Genomic DNA, 19,808 nt, shown 5'->3' on the forward strand with positions numbered 1-19,808 from the left:
TCCCTCTGCTCTGTATGGGGATCATGCCTCACTCCTCCTCAGCCCTCATGTCTGACAGCACAGAGGGAAGAAGAAGAGGAAGAAGAAGAAGAAGGAAACTGACTGACAGACTGTTTTTCTGACTTTTTTGACGCACCGTGGAACTTTGTCCATGTCACCAGCGAACCTGAGGCCAGGACACTCATCAGCCCGCAGCAAAGCTCTTTGCCTTTTCCACGGATTAATTTAACCATACCGGGATCCACTGTAAGTGCAACTAACCGCCCTCTCCCCTTTACTCTTTCTCTCTCTCTCTCTCTAAATTCTCAGGAACCCATTCAGTGCGTTTTTAATTTGTGCGTAAAAGTTGACCAAATAGCCGAGATGGACAGAATGGGCTTTAATAACTGTGATGGGTAAAAAAAAATAATAATTCAACTTTTAAAAATACTATCGCCATTTGATTTGTGTTGTACAGAGTTGGAAGAAGAAGCTTTTCAGGGTTTAAAGCGCAAAGAACAAGTGAGATATTAACAGCAGGAGTTTGATTTTTCTTTTGTGAGCAAATTATGATGCTGACGAGAAGCGACTCAGATGAAGTCACCTCCACCTTCCGTTGGAGACCAACCTGCTCTGTCGAGGCTCCGTATCGGCTAGACAAAGCTAATTATTAATTTTGACTCTAATATTATGTTGGTGTTTTGTTCTCTATCACTTGTCAAAGTTGTCCCGGTGCCGGATCCTCTCCGCGTGTGAGGCCTGCTGGTCGAGACAGTTTAGGAACTGCGTGAAGCGGCGTTTCCACACCTCAGTCAAGACTTTTTTTTTTTTCTCTCCCGCAGCATCACGCCGAATTATCGCGATTAAACATCCGTCACGGTTTCTGCAAAATTTCGAAGCAGAGACGGCCGTTGTGAAAATATGTGGGAGGTCAAAAATATTTGGGGATGTGGAGGAAATTGATAGGTGGCAGGTGGCTGCGGAGGCCACAGGAGACCGCAGACAAAAAAAACTGAGCCGCGCACCTAAAACCTCCAACACACACGTATCCAGCTTTACTCTCACTGTTCTGCTCTTATTTTCATCCACGCTGCAGACTACAAATGGACAGAAAATATCGGGCTTATTAATGTTTAAAAATCACAAACGGAATCAACAACAACAACAATAATAGTAATAATAATAATGATAACATAAATTTTAAAAAATTATCAGTGTTTTCCCCTGCTTTCAACTGCATTTCACAGCCTTTCCAAGCATTTTTTTTTAAAAATATAGACTTTAAGTTCTTTTATTTATTTGTATTTTTGTGCCGCTGAAGGCCCGCTGCCACAGCGAGGCTCGTTCGTCATTACGCATGGGGCCTATTCTGCCACATTCGTTAAAAGAAAAAAAGAAAAAAGAAAAAACGCAGCAAATTGTAATTGTGTTGAGTTCAGCTTTATTTATTTTTTTCAGTGTAAAAAAACCCGAAACCATATTTTAAGATATTTCAAGATTTATCCTGCGGTTACATTTATTTAATACATCAACAACAACAACAACAACTACTGCTCCTACTATTGCTATTACTATTACTACTACTACTAATAATAATAATAACAACGACCAATAATGTCATCAGACCTGTGTATGCTCTGTTTTCATGGGGAAAACAACTTTCACAACTCTCACATCCAATCAAGGTGGATTTCCTTTCACGGATCGCTAGGTTACACTTCCCCTGTAAGCTTTCGGTTTATTGCCTCTTTTGCATCTGTTGCCAAGTCAGGACATATTAAAATGAGATTTGTTTAATCGAAGTTCACGTTTGGCCTCAAGGCACAATGTAAATATGTCGTTTAGTGGTTATCACCCAGCCGAGAGCCTCACAGGCCCCGACTGCTGTACTGACGACCAGAGCTCATAACATACCACAATGTAATGTTATAACACGTTATATTCCTCTAATATAATATTATAACACATTATAGGCTATAATATAACATTATAGCACATTATATACTATAATATAATAATATAGCTCCTTACTTACTATAATATATAATTATAACACATTATACGCTCTAATATAACACAATAGCACATTATATGCTATAATATAAAATTGTAGCACATTCTATACTATATAATAATGTTGTAACACATTATATACTATAATATAATAACACATAATAACACAATATAATATAATAATACACTATATGCTCTAAAATAATATTGTAGCTCATTATTTACTATAATCTAGTACAACAGCACATTAAATACTATAATATAATATTATGGCACTTTACATAACATCATTTAATACTATAGCAGCAAGTTAAACACAATGAAATCTTTATTTAATTTCAAATAACTATATATTTTCTCTCTGTTATTGTACAGAGGACACATTGGCCGTAACAGGTGGGAAATGCTACTTTACACTTTTTAAGCTCCCACAATTATAGTAAATCAACGTTAACGAGGCGGTTAAAAGCGCTTCAAATGACCGGGAGGTGCAACCTTAAATATGCATTTACAAGCTTTCCAAGTCGCAATAATTACTTTAGATATATTTTCCCTTCAAAACAAATAACTCCAAAACTTACTTGAAGCTAAATAATCTGTGTGAGATGATGACAGAAAATGAAAAGTGCATCTGTTCATGTGTTGGACAATAATGATGCTTCATTATGTCACAGATGCACCTTTTCTCTGCTTATTTCTCTCGATGACAGGATGTGCTGTAAACTACAGGCGCTGTTTTACACTTACACACTGAGTCACATCGGTGAAATCTCTGATGGAGTCTGGACGTGGAAAGGCTCCGTGTTAATTACTGCTGAGGACTGGTATTGGTTGGAGCAGCCAATTATTTCGCAGTGATTCAGCTGCAGCGCTGCTCAGCAGCCTCGCTCCCTCAATCATATGCAAATGGCTGTTATAGGAGGGCAGAAATTAACATCTACAAACATTGGACTGAAATTCCATCTGCCGCCTCTTCGAGGAGGCCCTTAATAAGTTCTCAGACAGCAAAGTGACACACATCTTAATCAACTCTTAATCCCGGGAATTAATTCTCGACGCGTTTATGAATAATTCCCGGGCTAATGCCGGCAGTCCGTGGAAATGCAAGCAGTCTGCCGCGCGCACCGCCAGATGGACCCGACAATCTCCCGAAAAATGAGAGGATTTTTGGTTCATTTATTATTTTTTATTATTATCACCAGATATATATTTTAATGAGATTGGTGTCAACGGGCGACTGCTTATGCAAAGCGCTCCAGCTTATGCAAACCGGAGACTCTCATCTTGCTGTTGATTTGCGTCCATTTCTGAACAGGAGCCCCCCGTCACAGCAAACACACGGCGCCTCTCGAGCTGGGTTTTCACGCAGAGGCTCAAGCGCCACAAGTGCTCCAGGAAATAGCCTGCTCCCTTTTGAAATGTACAGTGAAGCCACAGCACATCCGCTCAGGTTCATTTGTGATGTTCACTGAAAAGTTGGTTCACAGGAGGATGTGTTAGCAGTGAAGGGAGGCAGCATCAACACACCAGTGATCAGTGGGACTGTCAGCTCCTCAGTCCCCAGCCTGCTTGTTAGCTCACTGATAGCTTGTTGGCCATTGAGCCGAGAGGGAGGGGGGGGGAGAGGGGCTCTTGATTTTGGAAATATAATCATGTGGAACCCCTGATGAGTGTGTGTGTGTAGCTGGGTGGGGAGGGGGGGAGGGGGTGTGGGGTGTGTGCTGGGGTACTGACACCTTGTTCTAGATAAAATGACTGGCTTGCATCACCTGCGCTCCTCTCACTGCCAAGCCAGCCGGCCTCTCAGCACCACATTGACACCAGGCCGTCTGTCCATCCATCACTGCCAGAGCAGATATAGTCCCCGGGACTGGCTCACATTCATATTTCTGACCAAAATACTGGACCTTGCTGATACTAGACCTGGGCTGTGCACTCACAAAGGGACAGCTGTTGGTCTGTCAGGCAAGTACCCTGACTGAACTGTTCCAACAGCGACTTGGGACCTGTTTGTGGAGTTTTTTCTTATTTTAAAACACAGAGAAACGACCGAACACGCATCTACGACAAAGGTAAACACGCATTAGTTGGTCTGCTTTTTCATTTCAGAGACTTACATGTAGCTGAATGTAGCTGTAGGCTGCTTGGGTGTTGAACGAATCGCTTGTTGCTTTATTTTCTGTACATTTGTGTTGAGTTGTGGCACTTTCAAGAAAGAAAAACAGTTTTACCTCCATTTAAAAGGAAAAAGTTTCCCCTTTCTTGAAAAAAATAAAAAGAAAAAAAAAAGAAAGAAAAGAAAAAGCGCATCCTGCAGCAAAGGTGATAACATGAGGGCTGGTTGTGTTTGCTAGATCAGTCATTTGCCTGTAACATTTCAGGTTCTGAACGCAGAACACTGCTCTGTCAGATAAGACTAGCTGAAATGTCAGATTAGGGTTGTTTGAAAAGTGTCAACACAAAATGAGACAAATATAAGACCAAGTGTTTTTGTTCAAACAAGCCCATGGATGAAGGTCACATTTTCTCGGTACCACAAAATAGACGTAGATCACTTGCAATGAATTTTTTCTGCTAAACAGAAAAATAAAATGAGCAATATTTGTGTGGTTATGAACAAGTTGAAACTGATCTTTCTGACCCACGAGTCAACTTTAACCCACAAATCTATATCAGAGGCTTATTAATCCAAAGCCACAACACAGAGGCAGTGTGCTTACTGAGGTAATCTCTCCACTGGGAGACTTGACCTTATCCTCAGTCTTGCATCTTTTTTCCCAGGGATGCAGCAATGCCTCCGGCTGACTGCAGAATACCCATTTTCCTGTCTTCTAATCTTTTGTGAAATGCTGCGATCATTCTCATGGATGCTCAACAAAAACCAGATGCAAGTCTTTTCTTTTAAGACTCCGGCAAAGATTACTTGTGATGAGAAAAATGTGCATTTTAATGGTTGAGTCGATGTTTTTCTGGCAAAAAAACATAAGCCAGAAGATGTGTTTGATAGAAGAAAATGTTGATTCGCTGATCAGATGTCACAGATATCAAGTGGTAATAAGGTGCTAAACCTTTAATCAGAATATGCAGGTTAGCTTTACTGCTGCATTATGCTGCTTTGTCGAGTGACCGACACAATGTTAAGTGAGGGTCTGATGTCTTACAGTGATGACATTGTTCATGTTTGTGTTTTGCTGTGCCAAATTGAAATCATTGTAGTTAGTGAATGCAGCAGAATGTGGAGCTGTGTGAGGACTGGCAGGGGACAAAGCAGTCTGCCCACTGAGTTTTCATATCCAGCTTTAGTGAATGGTTGAAATACTGCGTGTGTTAAGTCGACTGGCCTATTGTGGGCCTTTAAAAATCTATCCATTCAACGATTAGCAATTACAATATTTGAATAATTTTGTTATAGAATTAATAACACTTGAATTTTATTTTCCTCATGTAATATATAGCGGAAGTCTCTCAGATTTCCTTTTTACATGATGGCACAAACTATTTCTAGTTATTCCTAAAATTCATAATTCATAGAAACTAAAGTGGCATAATGATGTTTGGGATGTGTGATATTCAGACAGCAAAGACATGTGCTACAGGCTTTGCACTTACACTGGACAACTTCAGGTACACTCATTGTGTTTCAGCATGTGACCTTTTTTTTAATTTTAATTTTTTTAAAATAGCAGTGAAACTGTAGATAATCATCTCTGCAGCCTGGGTGTAAAACAAAACAAAAACAAAAAAGTAATATTTCATACAACAGCAGGACGATGCTCCAAATGACCAGACTTTCTTTACTATGTCTAATATTCCTGTTGGAGTCTTTATCATCAAGCTTTGACTTTTGCATTAATCTTCAACAGATATACGGTATGCTGGAGATGCACAGAGTTGTACATTTGTGCACAAAGTATACTGACTTTGAAGGCTCATTTTGATAAATAAGTTAATATGTAATTACATATATAATAAGGAGGTTTAATGTGAATTTGTCCAAATAGTCCATATATAAAACAATGCTGTCACTGATACATGTTATTCGTCATATTAATTTATCCCCTCCATCTCTGAAGAAGCAGTCGTGCTGTACAACGGCTGACAAGAAGAATATAAAGGATACAATGATGTTCAAAGAGCCCAGAGGGGGAAAAAAGTCAATTCAACAACTTCGAATGGGGATGGGAGTCTCACTCAGGAGTTTAACTAAGTTATACAATTTGTTATTGTTGGTGATGGGAGTGTGTGTGTGTGTGTGTGTGTGTGTGTGTGTGTGTGTGTGTGTGTGTGTGTGTGTGTGGCTCCATGCCTCACTCTGAGGCTTCAGATTTAACCCAGCACAAGTCACATGTGACTGGCACACAAAGGACTGGCATGGTGGCAAACAGAGCGCAGGGAAACACACTGAGGGTGGGGGAGCTTTCCCTCAAGGGGCAAGGAGAGGTGAGGAGAGGGGGCGGGGGGGGTGACAAATACGCCTTCCCCTGAAAATCTAAATCTGCTGTTTCTAAGTATAAGGCTCGTAACCACAATGCTGAATAAAAACAGACAGGCTGCAACAATCCCAACAGTCAACAGGGACGGTTCAAGTCCTGCCGGAGGGGAGGAGGGGTGTCACCTTTTTAAATCTTTGATGACATGGATTCATTGAAGCTCAAAGCGGACTTTCTCTGAAGCTGTAAACTTTAGGTTTTACTTACTTATGTCCTGGGAAATGCAAAGTAAATAGAGAAGGCAGGTAAATAGTCGCATGAGTTTATTTGGTCTGCTTTACCCCTTTCATTCCTCTATGTGCGTCTGTACTTTTATGATCTTATGTCTAGTGCTTGAGACATTACCTTAAGCTTTTAATAATTAAGTCACTTGAGGACATGACGAGGACATTCTGGCAGGTCTCATGCTTTCCTGTCACCACGAATTAGGGAGCATTTATCTGATCAAGCACATAAAGTCATATTTTGACATTATTCACGCTGAAGCCATACATCATCTCAAGCCTCTGTCAGTTTGGACAAAGCGTATGTTCCCCCCCTCCCCCTCCTCCCTCAGCATTTTCAAGGTGTTAACTGCTCTCGGATAAATAAATGCACATCTATTTTTGGGGCTCCATTGAGCAACACTTCTACCCCTCTGGCTTGAGTTTGGCTTGGAAATGTCATAGTGTATTTTACAGCAAGAGCTCTATTGCTCTCCGCGTGTAGCCCAGAATAGAGGCAATTCAGGGCAGCTCTCGTTATAGCTGCTTATGTCAGCCTCCTATAAACGGGATTGGTATGACAACCACAACCAGGGGTGAATGGAAAGATCGAAGAGAAAATAGAAACAGAATGCACTGACAAATTAAACAAATACACACAAACCCACATCAAATGGAGCCTATATTGATTTAGATAAACGGATACTTTGCCCTGATGGAGAAGGAAATATGTGCTGAGTCTCTGGAGGAAAAGACGAGATGGGTGTTCTTTGGTCAAAAAGATAAAACGCGAGATATGATGGATCATGCTTTTAGGCAAACAGAAGGTACTATGGAAATGACTTAAACTAATTTTGTGATAGATTTTGTTGTATTTGCGTCATTACTAGAAGTGCACTGCCTCAGAGGAAATTGGTTTTGTAGCCGAAAAGATATGTAGACATGAGAGGAGGCAGGAACCTGACAGTGTATGCAGACAATCATAAAGTTTTTTGTTGTGTTCGATAAAGATAAAAATGTTCTTAATTTGGATTAAGGCAACTGGACAGTCACAGGCCTTGATAATGAAACTAAAAATACTATCTTGAAGATTCTAAATGTTATTAGCATGCTGTTCCTACAACAAGATACAGAATATGGGATTTATACAAAACAAGCTTGTACAGTAAGTTGTGCAGCTACCTGTGATCCTCATAGCTGCCTGCTGTAAACTTGGGGGAGTCGGTGAAAATGATCAACCACATGAAATATAACAGAAAAGACAACATGATGATGTTGACAGAACACCTGTATGATGTGTGTCACAGCTGAAGTGATGGATCCACTAACAAATGTACTGAATCTGCTCATTTACAAGGACATCGTGGACCATGATGTTGGGAGGATGAAGGCTGACCTGTCTGTCTGTCTGTGTCTGTGTGTCTGTCTGCAGAGCCTGGTTATGGATTTTAACCTGCTGACGGACAGTGAAGCCCGCAGCCCGGCACTGTCGCTCTCCGACTCCGGGACGCCGCAGCACGACCAGGGATGTAAAGGCCAGGACACCAGCGGTGAGTCAATGTTCACCCACATGCTGTCAAACATCTGTCAAAGGCGCAGGAAATAACTGTGAATGAATTTTGTGGACGCAAAAATATCAACAAACGGTCCAATAATAATAATAATAATAATAATAATAATAATAATAATAATAATAATAATAATGAGAAATCTCTGTATTTCTGCGCAATAGATTTAATATATTTCAAAGGCATAGAAGACAAAATTCTTTATCTCGAGCTCAGCCGGTTAATAAGCAGCAGATGAGCAGGATGTGTGTGACAGTGAGCGCCTGCAGGCCCCGCATCCATCCTGAAGTCGCGTCTCTCAGGCGATGGCCTCTAATCAAATACAACTCCGTGTGGCTTTGAATAGGAAAATTAATTGCAAAAGAGCGAAACGTACTTCTCCGGAGAGCGTCAGAGTCGGCGTGATGTGCTACACGTTAACATCTGCTGTGTGCTGACCGATCCACCGTGCGTCCGCTGCTTCACGCGTCTATTTTCAATAATCAAAAATCAAGTGAACGAATTGTGATTGATGGTTAAACTGTAAGGGTGCAGCTGGAATCTGTAAGTTCAGATGAAGTTCCAGCAGCAGCAGCTCACGGCTCCATCAGAGGACGGTTCCGTTTAGCTGTCACACATTACACATGGACAGCACCGTGGTCACGTGATCGCTCATAAATTGTGTATTAAGCTGATAGAGACTACTTCGTGATAATTCAGAGAGAATCAAAGTGAGGACGATCGGCTGCATGTGTCCAACAAGCCTCGTGTCTCTTCCTCCGTGTGGTTGACGTTAACCGGCACCGATCAGTGTGTGTGTGTGTGTGTGTGTGTGTCTGCCGCTGTGTGACTGTGTTTATGTGTGTGTAACCCAATCTGATCGCTAAACTGTGCGTGGTTTGAGATCCAGTGCTAATTGTCAAACTGTTTTGGAGAGAAATTTGTTCTAAATATTCTCCTTCGTCTTAAAAAGGAGAAGCTTTCGCTGTCTGTGGACTTTCCTCTAATGGAGCCACAGCTTTTTTACACCCGATTGATTTTATTCATCGAGGCCCTACTCACAGATGTCCCTGTGCGTTTGTTTGTTTGTTTGTTTGTTTGTCTGTTTATTTATTTACTTTTTTATGCATTATTGATGGGCTATATAATCCAAGGAATCCTGGGCCTGTTGGAATTATTTAAAATGATGCAAATAATATATATCTTTTTAAATTACCTATATCTAACTCACATGTTTTGTGTCATCAGTATATATATTTTTTGCCATAAAAGTTTCAAATTACTACATCGCTACAATTTACACATAAAGCTCAAATGTGATTTCAAGAAAATATATTATAGCAAAACACTCCTGTAACAAAATGAGAAAACCTTTTAGTTACAAACACCTATTGATAGGTGATATATAAACTCATTTCAGTGTTTTGAGATTTCATATGTACAAGGCTACATTCAGGCCAGAGAAATACCAAATACATAAAGGCTCATGCTTTAGGATTTCTCAAACACAATCTAATTGCCACCACTTTGAGAAAAAAAATGTACACGTTTAAATTCATTTGTGCACTTACAGCGATCGTCTGTGTTCTAGTTTAATTTTTTCATTAATGGTAGGCTTTTATTTATTTTTATGAAGGGAGCAGAGGGAAACATTAGCAAGCTCCTGACATCAGTCCTTTCTGATTAACTCTTTCACGCGCAGAAGATTCCAGTAAATACTCATGTCCTGGTGTCGCTTTACAAATTAATATGATTGCAAAATGACTTTTCTGATACGAGCCTGCTCTCCTCTGAATGCCTTCTGCAGTGTTTTTCCTTTGAACAATACTTATTGAACAGCAGTTCTACATTATGCCCCCAGGATTTTCTTTTCTTTCCTTTTTGTAGAAAAATTAGCATGACAAATACATTTCTTACAGTTTAACGTTCACTCTGTTCTCCTTTATAATGAACACAAAATACAACCTTAGATCCGTGCGCAGCTCTTCTGAAGAATATTATGGCTGCCACACCTTACCACACTAAGTTGACGCCTGTGCTCCAGGCACAGAATCACGACTCGATTGTGTTCTATTATAATAAACTTTCCCTTTGAAATAAACAAAAAGCCACAGGCTGCTTTTGAGAGCTCTAACCTGGACAAAACAACAGACAGTCCGTATCTGGTCAACATTTCATTTTGATTTGCAGCTTTTGATATGTGTGAATATATTCTGACCTTTGTTGTTTTTTTTTCCAGACATTGAAAAGTGATTTGGTTAAAAGCCTCTTGAAGTTGTTTTCCAGATTAAAGCCTTCTGAGACGCTGACCTGGAACAACTCTGTCATGTCGGTCTATTATCACTCAGATTGCTCCTATTGTTGGTCAGCGCGTCACTCTAAAAAAGGTTGCCCTTTCCTATGTATTGTGTTATAGACTTTGGCCTTAAGTGACAGCTTACCCAGTGTCAGTTTACTGCCAGATAACAGCCTCGGCCTGGCCCTTATTGGTTTTGCCGGTGGCCCTGTGGAGCCTCTTTTTAAACCCTGCTGATCATTTCGAACTGCTCCCAGAGAGCTAGGCCCTCACCAAACAGAGCCCAACCTGCCCCAGTCACAAAAGCCTGATCCACGGGATTAACTGGCCAACTAATTTCACTTCTTTCTGTGAGGTCCTCAAATTGCAGGAGTCAGATCTGGCTGAGTGGAGCCCTGGCAGACATAACATGGATGTGTGGTCCTTTAAACTCACTGCGCTGGGGGCCAAATGCAATCACTCACTGCTCCTGCACATCTTTGAATGTAATGCAGTGTTTGCAGTCATTCTCTCCTGGCAACGTCACACTCATGCTTGTCATTTTCCAGCCTGCGGTATGGAGGGATTTCAGATGACGCTTCATCTCATAGTGTTATCCAGTCACTTTCAGCAGGGATTGGATAGAACTGATGCATGTCAGCTGCAAGGTGTCACAATAAAATTCTGACACATGTAAAGAATGCAATAGCTTTTAGGTGCTAATAGTTCTGCTCCTGTCTGAAAAAGAGTTCTGATTTTAGGTACATTTATATCCCACAGCATTCTGATCATTTGTCAGAAGAGGAGCTCACATGTAATAATGAACTTCAGAGTGTACTCGCTATTTTACTACATTTATTCAACAACAGCAGCTGCTTTGTAGATTAAGACTTAAACATAGTGAATCACTAAATAAATGAGTATAATATATATTAATATAGACTAAACCAGTGTAAATACATCCTTATTATAAGCAAGGACTTTAGTAATTTATGGTTTTTACATCATGGTTTTGATTGAATTGAATTTCCCTTCTGGGATAAATAAAGTATTTTTCATTTCATTTCATTGCTTTTTCCATCACTGTGAATGTAAAGATGAACATCAAACAGGGAGGTTTGCTGTCGTTACAAACTGATTCTATTTTCCCTGTATTGGATTATGACCTCCATGCCGTAGTCCTTCAAAAAATATTGTAAAAGTGTCCCTGTACTAGAAACAGCACAAGATGTTTTTTATTGGTGTCAAGATAATATTGCTGTTGACACCTTTACAGGACCTGTGTGATAATAGAAAAAAACTGTTTCATGATACGTTGTTGTTTGTCAAATAACAAGAATACAGAGAACCTGGTGGAAAGTGTAATTTAGTAATATTCCATCATAGGTGAACTATAAAGGTTCAGCCAACAGCTCTGTTCACAGTCAGTAGATTATTAATGTCCAAAAAAAAAACTAACATAAATTGAGTTTGAGTTTACTTTCATGGCAAAATATCCACATGAGAACTTGCAACCAGGTTATCTTGACATCCATCCATCCATCTATCATCTATACACCACTTAATCCTCACCAGGGTTTCAGGGGGGCTGGAGTCTATCCCAGCTGACTCAGGGTGAAGGCAGGAGACACCCTGGACAGGTCACCAGTCTATCACAGGGCTACACTTAGAGACAGACAACCAAGCACACTCACATTCACACCTACGGACAATTTAGAATCACCAATTAGCCTCAACATGTTTTTGGACTGTGTGGGAGGAAGCCAGAGAACCCAGAGAGAACCCACGCTGCACGGGGAGAACATGCAAACTCACCACAGAAAGATCCCGGGTGTCCTCACCGGGACGTGAACCGAGAACCTTCTTGCTGTGCAGCGACGGTGCTAACCACCGAGCCACCGTACAGCCCATTATCTTGACAGTTTTCTCCAAAAATAAAAAATAAAAATAAAAAAAAGAAGAGAACCAGGGGAAGAAAAAAAAGAAAACAATGAATCAGTTGATTAACTTGTTGCTGCTTTTCTGTCAGTAATCTTTTTGTTTTTTTCTTTTAACGCTGGATCACTGGTTGGTTTCAAAGTACCTGAGAAAATAATAAAATTGGTGTATATTGTGTGTCAGAAGCTAATTTAATTGGTTTTCAACAAATTGCTTCCAGATGTATTTTTTTTTTACTAATACTGTATGTGTGTAGGGCCTTCAGGCAACAGCAGCATTATCATCTAATCCCAGGGCCTCATCTCCTCCTGGTTTATAGTCGGCCTTTAGTGCTCTTACAAATTCAGTTTGGACTGTGTTTACATGGTGTTTACTACACATAAAATAGAGCTGTGCTTAATCAAGTTATATATGTGACAGAATTAAAATATTGACAACCAGTTATAATGATCCTCCTGCTCATTGCTTTTGCAATATTTCATTTATAGTTGAAATGTACACCATTCTTTATAATCAGTAAGTACATATGCTCAGTGACTTAATTGTTTATTGCAGGCAGTGAATGCGTTTCTACAAATATAATGAAACGATATCTATGAACAAGTGATGTACTGATTACAGAGTTACTAGGATACGCTGCTTTTCCAAAGAATTGCGTTACTTCCAGATACATGTGGACATTGCTCAGTTATGACCTCAGCATCGAATTATGGAAACTACAAAACTAATTTCTTGTTTTATTTAACCACTCCCTTGAGGGTCAAAAACGAACTTTCGTGCTCAGCTCTGTTGTTCTCATTGGTCAGTCCTGTCATCCTCTGAACTATCACGGGTCTTCCTAGTGTCCTTATGGAAACTGCTTTCTTTCGGTGTGTCTGCAGACACAGAGAAGTCCCACCAGAACCAGCTGGATGAATCCAGTGCTGAGGACGGGTCTCTGAAGAAGAAGCAGCGGCGACAGAGGACTCACTTCACCAGCCAGCAGCTCCAGGAGCTGGAAGCCACCTTCCAGAGGAACCGTTACCCTGACATGAGCACCAGGGAAGAGATCGCTGTGTGGACCAATCTCACTGAGGCACGGGTCAGGGTGGGTACACAAGCTCTACTCTGGTCCCCTTGGAAGAGAGAAACCTGATTTTATTCTAGTTGCTGTTCTCAGGGATGAGGTCTGGGTGTGGGTGAGGATGTGCTTAGGATCCGTGTAGTATTTGGTCGAAACGAAAGCCTGAAAAACAACAGTACATGCTCTAATGCAGATCCCCTAAAAAGGATGGAAATTTCAATGTGTTGTATTTGTCTTAACTCTTGCAGTGACATTTTTATTCATATGCATGCTGCCCAGATGATGATTATGAATTCTGATTTTGTATCCACTGAACATCATGACATTTTTTTTCATTTTGGTTACAATCTCCTCTCTTTCCAGTGCAAATGTGAACAATCCATCTCCATGAGGAGTTAACGTTCAAGTATAAATTAATTTTATCTTTCGAGTCACCCACAAGCTTTAGATGTTTAGGCAAGTGGCAAGGTTCACACATACCTTACTCCTTACCAGTGCCAAAGCAGAGGGATCAGACAGACAACATAGGGCTGGTTGCAAGCAAGTAATACCGCTCTCAGGTTCACCCACACAACATTACACCATCCAGCACACTGGCCACTCACAAGCTCACATTCAGGGTAAATTACGATGTAAAATTCAGCTGTTTACATCTCCATCATTGTGACAGACGATAGATGAGTTGTCACTGTGCTGCGTTCTAATGCCCTGTGTGGGAGTATCACTAACCTTCATGCAGTGTTTGATCTGTTACTCCAACCGGACTTCTTGGATGGATCTTCATGTTGTCACTGGTACCTTAAAAAAACGTCCTCATCAATGAAAGTGCACTGCACTGCTCTTAGTCTCAATCCCACCAAGGCTCTATGACTGTGCAAATGTTTCCAAGCTGTTAGTTCTTTTAAACACATTTGAAATGTGGGCAGTAGTTAACTTTGAATCCGGACAAAAACCTTCACTTTTGGTCACCTTACCTTATTCTTCTGGGCATTTTCTACGCCTCTTATGCTGTGCTTCCATTTATTGAGGGAGACTGTGAGATTTAAGGGAAATGTATTTTGTTTTGTCACAGCTGTTTCTAAGGCTGCTCATGTTTAACTTAAAGCTGTTCTAGAGATGATAAGATATTGCTGCATGTTTGCTAGACACATAAGTGACCTAAAGGTGGTGATATGTCAACATGTCAGTGTCAGGTTTACGGCTTGTTTCTGTTGCCCCCAAGATGCCAAAAACAGAGAGGGACTGCTGGAAAATATATAAAACCTAAATGACAAAAAAAAAATCAAGAAAAAGTATTATATCATATACTAGGTAAGATGTTTTATTCACTTGAGTTCACACACTAAACTTAAATGCCAGAGTGCAACAGAGTGTGGCCACATTTTGGTCACTGTAGCTATATGGAGCAGGAGGACATGCATTCTGATAGATGACAATACAATCGCTTGCCTGCCTGACAAGTAATGGATCAAATTAATGTTGGCTAGATGAAAGGTCACATAGCGCACACTCTTGGTTGTTATTTTGAAAGGACAACCAACTACACATTGTCTTGCTCTTAATGTCCAACAGTGGCTCTTGTAAATCCCTGCATGCAGACAGACTTCTACATGCCCCAAATACTTCACCTGTCAGCCTGGTCCGTGTGATTTATCAGGAAACTGTTGTTAATCATCAAAGTTGCAGCCTGACGGAACATATTGATAAGTGTGGACTGGCTGTGAAGACCCCAGCCATCAAATTTCTTATTTGCTTATTTCATGATATTCAAAATATGCCACAAAAACAGCTAATGGAACAATGCTGACATGTAGCAGGTAAGGTTGGACGAAGTAGTCAACTGCCCAGGGGCTCCACTCCCAATGGCTGTGGCGGTTCAATTAGATCCAGATTTGGTTGCTAGGCTAAATGGGAACTTGGTGTTGGCAGGGTTCCTTCTCAGAGGCAGTGTTTAGGGATTCAGGAGAGGTCCAGGAGCTCCTTTGAAGGTTAATCTAGGAATGAGTACAGCTGAGGATGAAGGGGAACTGTCATGATGTGAAGGCCACATGTGTAAATATTGGACCGTCAATTCTGACCCAATGATTGTGATACAAAAGAGTTTCCACAACTCCTACATTTTATGGCATTACATTTATTATCTGTCAGGTTATTTAGGGTTGACCCAAAAGACTTAAGTGTTATGATATCAGAAGAAAAGATAGCAAAGCCAGTAGAATAGATTGTTTGGGAATGGTAATAATTGCAGCTGACTTTTGAAATATAATTTTTCTCTTACTTAAAAGGCAAACTCCTTGTTTGTAAATCAGTACTTAGTAATAGATCTATTTCTAACCCATGAATGTCTGTACAAAATCTCAGAGCAATCTATCTAATAGTAAAAAATGTTGAGCTGTTTCAGTCTGGGCCATTCAACCCTTAACACTGGTCATTCTGCTAATATAAATGTCACACTTGGTCCTTGCATCGGATCATTCAAATTGGACATTCTTCCACAATAGAGTTATCTAATATCAAGGACCATGATTTTGAAAATCCAAGATAGTAAATGTTATACATAGTAAATACATTTTTACACATTTCAAAGTCGCTTCACGGACAGAAGATGCTTGCTGGGTCCAAAACTGTCATTAATCTTTGACTGCTTGATTCAAACTTACATAAAATACATTTCAGTGCTTTTTAGCAAAAGCATTTCAGTCTCCTTTTGTAGCAGTTGCTTCACGGTTTTATTGAAGACATGCAAAAGTGGCTGCAGATGAGAACAACCTTGACTTTCAACCTTCTACAAACCTTCAAAGAGCATTGACTCTGAGTCACAGCAAAGATTGGGTAGCTTCTGTCCTTCGGTGGGGTTTTCCCTGCTGTCACTGAGTGGGATGGAAAACTCAGAGTCATGTACTTTATACTGATATTAATGAGTCAACAGCATTCTGTTACTATAATAACAGAGGATTGGATGATACACAGCATGTAAGCCAAGAGGCCAGAGAGGCAACTGAGCATCAACACAAGAGAGGACTGTAAAAGTTTTATGAGGATTAAAGAGATAAAACATCTCTTACCAAATTATTTTAACGCAAAAACAAACATGAAAGTGTCAACGGTTGACCAGGGGGCCTCTGTCACATTCTGCATTTTTTACCCTTTTGTACCCAGTTTAGAGCAAAAACTTTGTCCAGAACTTTACCCACAGAGAAACTTGGTTCAGTTTTCATCTCTAAAAACCTTCAATTTAGATTTTCCACTAAAGCTTTAATCCAATTCATATCCTCCAAATATAGGACCATAAAATGACAAATGTGAAGATTGCCCTTTCCTGACATTTCTTTCATTGGGATCTCACTATTCAAATAAGTGAATGATTAGTTTTAATAAGCCTTGCCTAATATGACTGTTTGATAATACACTTCAACTTACTTTCTGGGATCATTGTGTCTTTCAAAAATTCTGGATACATATGCACACAATATTACTGAAAGTATTGGAGAGGGGTTAGGTTACTTTGACTGGATGTGCTTAGGAATTACACATTATTGACTCCTGACAGTTTTTGAAGGAAAAAGTCATTTTAAAATAATTTTCTCCATCATCCTATTTTTTTCCTTGTTTGCAAAAATAAAATTACTTTAAAGTACGAGTGAGTTGTGAAAACATCTTTCTATCCAAGACACTGCAGCAGCTTCGAATGATGTGTGTGTGTGTGAGTGTGTGTCACCACAACTGCAATTTAACTTTCACACTGATGATTATCGTCAAGGATAGACAAAACTTCTAAAAAAGAACATAAAAAATGAAATAAAAATAAAAATCTTTGTGCGGTTTGCGGTGAAGGAGCTCACCAGGAAAACGGTGATGGCACATCATGCCCAGCCATTTGCTGAATTTTTGACTTTTGTATTATTGATAATTATTTCAATATTTAAATGGCAAATAAAATGCACTTATTTTTAAGAACATAAACACTACACAGGTTTTTGCCTCTCATTCACACACACTCTCACACATTGTGTTGCCATTTAAGGCACTCGCCTGTAATTGGAAACAACTTCATGGTTCAGTGTCTTGATTAGTGAAAAAACTGATCAATCACCAGAGCAACAGCTGTTAACAGGATGTATCATAGTTTAGAGAGGGTACAACCAATACAGTGTTGACCGAAATTATTTTCTGCTTTTCTCTAGGTATGGTTCAAGAACCGGCGTGCCAAGTGGAGAAAGCGGGAGAGGAACCAGCAGGCAGAGTTATGCAAAAATGGCTTCGGTGCCCAGTTCAATGGACTCATGCAGCCCTACGATGACATGTACACAGGATACTCCTACAACAACTGGGCAACCAAGAGCCTAGCAAGCAGCCCACTCTCCGCTAAGAGCTTTCCATTCTTTAATTCAATGAATGTAAGCCCCTTGTCATCCCAGCCCATGTTCTCCCCCCCCAGCTCCATCCCCTCCATGAACATGGCCTCTAGCATGGTGCCCTCGGCAGTTGCTGGAGTTCCCGCTACTGGGCTCAACAACCTGGGCAACCTCAACAACCTCAACAGCCCCACGGCGCTCAACTCAGTAGCGGTGACTGCCGCCACCTGCCCATACGCCACCACAGCCAGTCCCTACATGTACAGAGACACCTGCAACTCCAGCCTGGCCAGCCTGCGGCTGAAGGCCAAGCAGCACACCAACTTCGCTTACCCAGCAGTGCAGAACCCCGTGTCCAACCTGAACCCCTGCCAATACGCTGTGGACCGGCCGGTATGAAGAAGAAGTGCCGACTGTGACCCCTGACCCCCCCTGACCAGCTGTAAGTCCACTGTTACTCCATTTCACATCTCTTCAGTTCCATCTCTAAACTACCAGATGTGCAGCAGACTGGCAGTTTGTGTTTTGATGGTACACAATGAGAATAATCTTCAAAACTGACACAACAAATGAATGTGCTCAGATGGACCACCGCACTTCAAAGGAATTCTCTCCAGTTTGTGAGACTTTGTCGCTGAACTGACCAACTGCTTCACAGGATTTCTAAAAATTATTATCCATTATGATTTTTTTCCTTCTTTTAAACTGCATGATTAGAGTAAACGTAGAAACCAAAGGTAAATAAAATATGGATGCTTCAACTGGACTGGTGGTCAACATCTTGGCCCAAAAAACATCAAATGCGATCTTTGCTACTGTTGCAGGAAAAGGGACCTGTGGTTTCAAATAGAGGATGTATATAATGAACTTTTTTCTGTTTTGTATGTGGCAAAAATATATGAAAACGTAGTACTTTAAAGATGAGAAAAGCATGTTCTTCAAAAGCAAAGGCCCTGGGTTGATGGACTACAAGCACATCTTTTGGGAACTTTAAACTTTGTTGTGAATTCCTCTCCCCTCGGAAGGTTATAGGTCAAAGGTCGACGTGGATGGGTGAGAGGAGGGCAGTCCTGGAAAGTGAACACAACCTCAAGCTTTTAAAGACAAAAACAGCAATTCACACACACATATATCAGAATATCAACAAGATTTTTTCAAGTAAAACTCTAAAAAGCCATTGAATATATAGATTTGTGTGGTGTTATACAAAGGGAGTCCATGACTGTAAAAAATGTATGTAAGAGTGCAGTTGTTAAAACAAAAAAACAAGCTTTTTCCTGGTGTAGCCTGCTTTGTCTCATTAAAGAACCATTTAAAGGATCCGTTTCTATCAACTACAGTGGACTTTGACATGGAACAGAACAACACACATCCCTCTGTATCTTCGATCTATAACCTGTCACCTTTCTTTGACATATGGACCAAAACACGATGTTCTCACAACTATGAGCACAACGCCATGGAAACCCAGACTCACTTCCATGGCAACACTTACGCAACAAAAAGAGAGAGTATACGCTGGAGCAGAGAGAGGTGGGGGGGATATAGATGTTCCCGATGGTGGCTTACTGATATGTTTGACCTACACTCTGAGTGGTAACCGCAGGCTATCCAGTAACACAGCAGGAATTCACAGAGGTCAGGCCTGAAGCAGTGCCAGGATTACATAAAGGCTTCAAGGAGCGAGGTGTCCCAACAACCCACAAATGAGGGGTTAGCAGCCCATCAATCTCCATCAGCCTCTACAACTGTTTATTGGTCTGACATGTCTACTTTTCTTGATTCTTCTTTATGCAGATTTCTAGAGAAATTCCCATTTTAAATGGCACAGCTTCTCTGTCCAGTGAGGACAGTGGAAATGTCTCAACCCTTGACCTGATACTGTCATAACATAAAATTACATCATGGAAAGAGAGCATATAAAGGGAAGACAAAACATTTATGG

At 40.5% G+C, this 19,808-nt stretch overlaps 1 protein-coding gene across 2 annotated transcripts; it reads left to right on the forward strand.

Annotated features, from left to right (window-relative positions):
* The first annotated feature begins 33 nt into the window (after positions 1 to 33).
* On the forward strand, positions 34 to 19,183 carry pitx3 (paired-like homeodomain 3). 2 transcript variants are annotated; one of them, XM_008306802.1, is made up of 4 exons: positions 34 to 246; positions 8,118 to 8,235; positions 13,327 to 13,532; positions 17,693 to 19,183. In XM_008306802.1, the coding sequence occupies exons 2-4, from the start codon at positions 8,127 to 8,129 to the stop codon at positions 18,260 to 18,262; spliced, it is 885 nt and encodes a 294-aa protein (XP_008305024.1). In that variant the 5' UTR covers positions 34 to 246; positions 8,118 to 8,126; the 3' UTR covers positions 18,263 to 19,183. The 2 variants fall into 2 exon arrangements, with proteins under 2 accessions (XP_008305024.1, XP_008305025.1); XM_008306803.1 differs by lacking the exon at positions 34 to 246 and adding an exon at positions 3,915 to 4,064.
* The last annotated feature ends 625 nt before the right edge of the window (positions 19,184 to 19,808 follow it).

The sequence above is a fragment of the Stegastes partitus genome, unplaced genomic scaffold, assembly GCF_000690725.1.
Source record: "Stegastes partitus isolate 25-593 unplaced genomic scaffold, Stegastes_partitus-1.0.2 Scaffold47, whole genome shotgun sequence".
NCBI classification, from domain to species: domain Eukaryota; kingdom Metazoa; phylum Chordata; class Actinopteri; family Pomacentridae; genus Stegastes; species Stegastes partitus.

What these genes read in the sequence shown, in the direction of transcription:
- pitx3 (XM_008306802.1), top strand. Translation starts at nt 8,127, where the DNA reads ATGGATTTTAACCTGCTGACGGACAGTGAAGCCCGCAGCCCGGCACTG. An exon ending in TAAAGGCCAGGACACCAGCG is followed by an intron (nt 8,236 to 13,326) that starts GTGAGTCAATGT and finishes GTGTGTCTGCAG; the next exon opens with ACACAGAGAAGTCCCACCAG. An exon ending in TCACTGAGGCACGGGTCAGG is followed by an intron (nt 13,533 to 17,692) that starts GTGGGTACACAA and finishes GCTTTTCTCTAG; the next exon opens with GTATGGTTCAAGAACCGGCG.